General features: G+C 57.7%; 2 protein-coding genes across 2 annotated transcripts in view; both read right to left on the reverse strand.

Annotated features, from left to right (window-relative positions):
- SDR42E2 (short chain dehydrogenase/reductase family 42E, member 2) overlaps positions 1-1,991 on the reverse strand; it is a 16,429-nt gene extending 14,438 nt beyond the window's left edge. Inside the window, exons 1-2 of the mRNA XM_015563917.1 lie at positions 1,799-1,991; positions 1,596-1,673 (exon numbers count right to left, since the gene is read on the reverse strand). Of these exons, the coding sequence (XP_015419403.1) occupies positions 1,596-1,673; positions 1,799-1,991 (271 nt within the window). The remainder of the gene's footprint in view (positions 1-1,595; positions 1,674-1,798) is intronic.
- Positions 1,992-2,132: 141 nt separating this feature from the next.
- Positions 2,133-4,210, reverse strand: part of VWA3A (von Willebrand factor A domain containing 3A) — a gene marked incomplete at its 5' end in the record, with an annotated part of 37,027 nt that continues 34,949 nt past the window's right edge. The window contains 3 exons of the mRNA XM_015563922.1: positions 2,133-2,329; positions 2,422-2,602; positions 2,633-3,106. Of these exons, the coding sequence (XP_015419408.1) occupies positions 2,133-2,329; positions 2,422-2,602; positions 2,633-3,106 (852 nt within the window). The remainder of the gene's footprint in view (positions 2,330-2,421; positions 2,603-2,632; positions 3,107-4,210) is intronic.

The raw sequence follows: 4,210 nt of genomic DNA on the forward strand, positions 1-4,210 counted from the left end.
TAGGGAGGAGGGTCCAGCTCTGTTCCCTCCCTCGCCCCCCAGAGCTGGGCCTGTGGCAGGAGGGGAGAGAAGGCGGAAACACACGCAGGCCACACTGGGCTCTGAGCGCCTACCATCGATCACCAGTTTGGTGCCACCGACATTTATAGACTCAATCTGCTCTTTTTGAAGCTAAAAGACAAGATGAGGTGGGAAAGTTGGGGAGTTGCCTCTGCCTTGTGACTGAGCCCGTGAAGGTGGGGGCTGCAGAACTCCAGCTCAGAGGAGGGCTCCCAAGGGGCACAGGAAGAGCGAGCTCCGGGGCCCACCTCGGCCACCATCTCCCTGGGGGAGGCTCTGTCTTGGGGCTGGCCCTCAGCCCCTCATCTGTAAGGTGAGGGCAGCCCCCGTGCGTGCTCCGCAGCATGAAACCAGCCCCTGGGGGGAATGGTACAAGCGCTTACACAGAGGAGGGATTCAAAGCGTGTTGGATTGTTTCCTTGCTCTGGAAGTCTCTTCTCTGTCTGATGGACAGCGACACTGTCCGTGCCCTGGCGAGGGGCGAGGGGTGACGCCTAGAAGGAGCTGGTCTGCAGTGAGACCTGCCATGCGCCAGGGCCAGGCAAAGCCTTGCACCCACTCAGTCCCTGCAGCAACGCCTGGAGGTGGCTTGCACCGACCGACACTGTTTGTTCTCGCTGCAGCTGTCTTGTTTACCAGGTAATTCAATCACAAGGGCACAGCCATTCAAACAGAAAGGAACTTCCCTGTCAGTCCTGATTCCATCTCCCTGTCCCCAGAGGCAACCGCGTCTCCAGTCGCGTGTATGTCTAGAAATAATCTGTGCTTATTGACATCGGCACAGATGTGTGAGTATATAAACCTTGACCTGAGCCCTGGCCAGTTTGGCTCAGTGGATAGAGCATCGGCCTGCGGACTGAAGGGTCCTGGGTTTGATTATGATCAAGGGCACATGCCTGGGTTGCAGGCTCAATCCCCAGTGGGGGTGTGCAGGAGGCAGCCAATCAATGACCCTCTCTCATCATTGATGTTTCTCTCTCTCTCTCTCTCCCCCTTCCTCTCTGATATCAATAAAAATATTTTAAAAAATAACTAAATACATAAATATTGACCCAAGCTTTTTTTTTTGAACAAACAGGAGGATATCAAGCACTATTTCTGCACCTTAGAAAATTTTCAGTGTAACACATTTTGAGTTACCTAATTCTTTTGAACTTCATTGTGTGAATACATCACCATTTTTTATAAAGTCTCCCACTGATGAGCATTTAGGTTATTTCCTTGTTGTGTTATCAAAACAGTGCTGCAAATACGTACAACATCTGAGCATGAGGATGTGCTGATAGATGCTGCTGACGTAGGCACTGGCAATGTCAGCCCTGACAGGTGAAGGAAGGGGGCTCAGGGAGGGGTGTTAACCTGCCCACGTCACAGGGCTAAAGTGGCAGAACTGGCTCTCAGTCCCATGGATGAAAGACGCAGCTGGGTGTAGCCAGACCCTCCCGGTGCAGGCGAAGAGCCCTAATGAGCACACGGCTGAGGGGCGGGCGGGCAGAGCTCTGTGTAGCTCCAGGCACCGCATGTAAGGGGCTCACCTTCTCGGCGCCAGACATGCCGTGGGAGGCCACGTGGAAGACACAGTCCACCCCTTCGAAGGCACGGAGCAGGGCTTCCTCATCTCGGACGTCAGCCTGAAACGGGAGGAAGAAGTGGGGTCGGGGTTTGAGTCCGAGGCAGAGGTACAGCTGTGCACCTCGCCCGGTCCCAGAGCTGGCCCGACCCCAGCCAGGCCGAGCACCTGTAGGGCCCGAGGGCTGGGGGCAGGATTTACACGACTTCATAGGAGGTCGCCACCACACCAGCCCAGCTGTCACAGCGGCTGTGCCGGGCACTGCCTCGCCAAGCCCCACGAGAGCCTGTGGGGCAGAGCCTGTAGGGCCCCTTCCTATGGACGAGGACATGAGGCCCAGCGGTGCAGAGCCTGTGGCCATGGCTGTCCAGCTGGGAAGCCCCGGGTAGAGCTGGAGCTTGAACAGCCCGGGCTCTCCTTCAACATCACGCTACTGGTTTTGCCTCAGATATTGTCTCCAGACCTCCACCCCCAGCCCGGACTGCCCGCCCCCCCCAGACCCTCATCCCTGCACCTGGATGAACTCAGTCCCTGGGACCAGCTCCCACTGGGGTCTGCGGAGGTCAAGCAGGATGACAGAAGTGCCGCTCTTGGCCAGGCTGGAGCCGAGGCTAAAGCCCAGGTAGCCTCCTCCTCCAGTCACCAGAACCTTCTGTCTCGGGGCCTGCACAGGTGTGGACTGAGTCTTCTGCTGCAATGCTGGTGATGGGGCTGTCGTGGGCTCACTGGGTTTGGGACCAGTTCCAGACTCATGTCTGATATCAGGCCCTACCCCAGGCCAAGGTACTGACCCAGCTCCTGGCCCAGGCCCCAGACCTGAAGCAGCACCAGGTCCCGGCCCAGGTCCCGAGGCAGCACGAGGTCCTGAGGCAGCGCCAGGTCCAGGAGCAGCACCAGGTCCCGGAGCAGCACCAGGTCCTGAGACAGCACGAGGTCCTGAGGCAGCGCCAGGTCCCGGAGCAGCACCAGATCCTGGAGCAGCACCAGATCTCAGAGCAGCACCAGGTCCCGGAGCAGCACCAGGTCCTGGCCCAGGTCCCAGAGCAGCACCAGGTCCTGGCCCAGGTCCCAGAGCAGCACCAGGTCCTGGCCCAGGTCCCAGAGCAGCACCAGGTCCTGGCCCAGGTCCCAGAGCAGCACCAGGTCCTGGCCCAGGCCCCAGAGCAGCACCAGGCCCTGGAGTAGCACCAGGTCTCGGCCCAGGTCCTGAAGCAGCACCAGGTCCCGGAGCAGCACCAGGTCCCGGAGCAGTACCAGGTCTTGGCCCAGGTCCCGGATCAGCACCAGGTCCCGAAGCAGCACCAGGTCCCGGAGCAGCACCAGGTCCCGGAGCAGTACCAGGTCTCGGCCCAGATCTCGGAGCAGCACCAGGTCCCGAAACAGCACCAGGTCCCGAAGCAGCACTAAGTCCTGGCCCAGGCCCCAGAGCAGCACCAGGCCCTGGAGCAGCACCAGGTCCCGGAGCAGCACCAGGTCCTAGAGGAGCACCAGAGCCTGGAGTAGGTCTGGACACAGCACCAGGCCCAGGTCCAGGATCTGAAACTGCACCAGACCCCAGACCAGGCCCTGACGCAGACCCCAGGCCTGAGATCCCTCCCGAGGCCTGGCAGACAGGGCAGCTCTTCTCCTTCTGGCCTGCAGCTTGGCAGGCTTCTGGGGAGGAGCCTGCTGCGTTGGGCTTCATCCTTTACGGAGCCATGTGGACCGACCAGGATCTGTCTGCCCGTAGGGAAAAATAAAAGACCCACCCCCATGTTCCAGATTCGTCTCAAGTCACATGGATTATCACACCCATGGGGCTAAGGAGAACTCCTGGGGGGAATGAGAGGCCCTCTGGGTTTGTAGGAAGCCTGTCCTATTTAGAATCTTGAGAACTTCCCAGTGGCCGTTGCCTTACTCAAAGACTCTAAGACAGAGGTTCTCAACCTGCGGGTCGCGACCCCTTTGGGAGTTGAACGACCCTTTCACAGGGGTCGCTTAAGACCATCAGAAAACACATATATAATTACAGATTGTTTTTGTGATTAATCACTATGCTTTAATTACGTTCAATTTGTCACAATGAAAATACATCCTGCATATCAGATATTTACATTACGAATCATAACAGTAGCAACATTACAGTTATGAAGTAGCCATGAAAATATGGTTGGGGGTCACCACAACATGAGGAACTGTATTAAAGGGTCGCGGCATTAGGAAGGTTGAGAACCACTGCTCTAAGACAACGCAGTCAGGCCTTGGGTTTTACAGCTGGGGAAACTGAGGCCCAAAGTCACACTGCATGGCTGAGCTTTACACCGAGTATTTGTGACTTCTCTACCAGCTCCTAAAACCCCAGCTCCCATGTAGCACCTGAGGAAGACAGATCAAATCGCATCAACGGGAACCTCACCAGGTTGGGGGGTGACTGCTTTCTGACTGCGGAGATACAGAGGGCTTCCTGGAGGAGGAGGAAGACAGGGGGGAGAGGAGGAGGATAGGAGGAGGGGAGGAGGAGAAAACAAGGAAGGGGAGGAGGAGGAGGGAGAAAAGAAGGAGGGGGAGGAGGAAAGGAGGAGGGGAGGGGGAGGAGGGGAG

This window comes from Myotis davidii, unplaced genomic scaffold (assembly GCF_000327345.1).
Source record: "Myotis davidii unplaced genomic scaffold, ASM32734v1 scaffold150, whole genome shotgun sequence".
Classification (NCBI taxonomy): Eukaryota; Metazoa; Chordata; class Mammalia; order Chiroptera; family Vespertilionidae; genus Myotis; species Myotis davidii.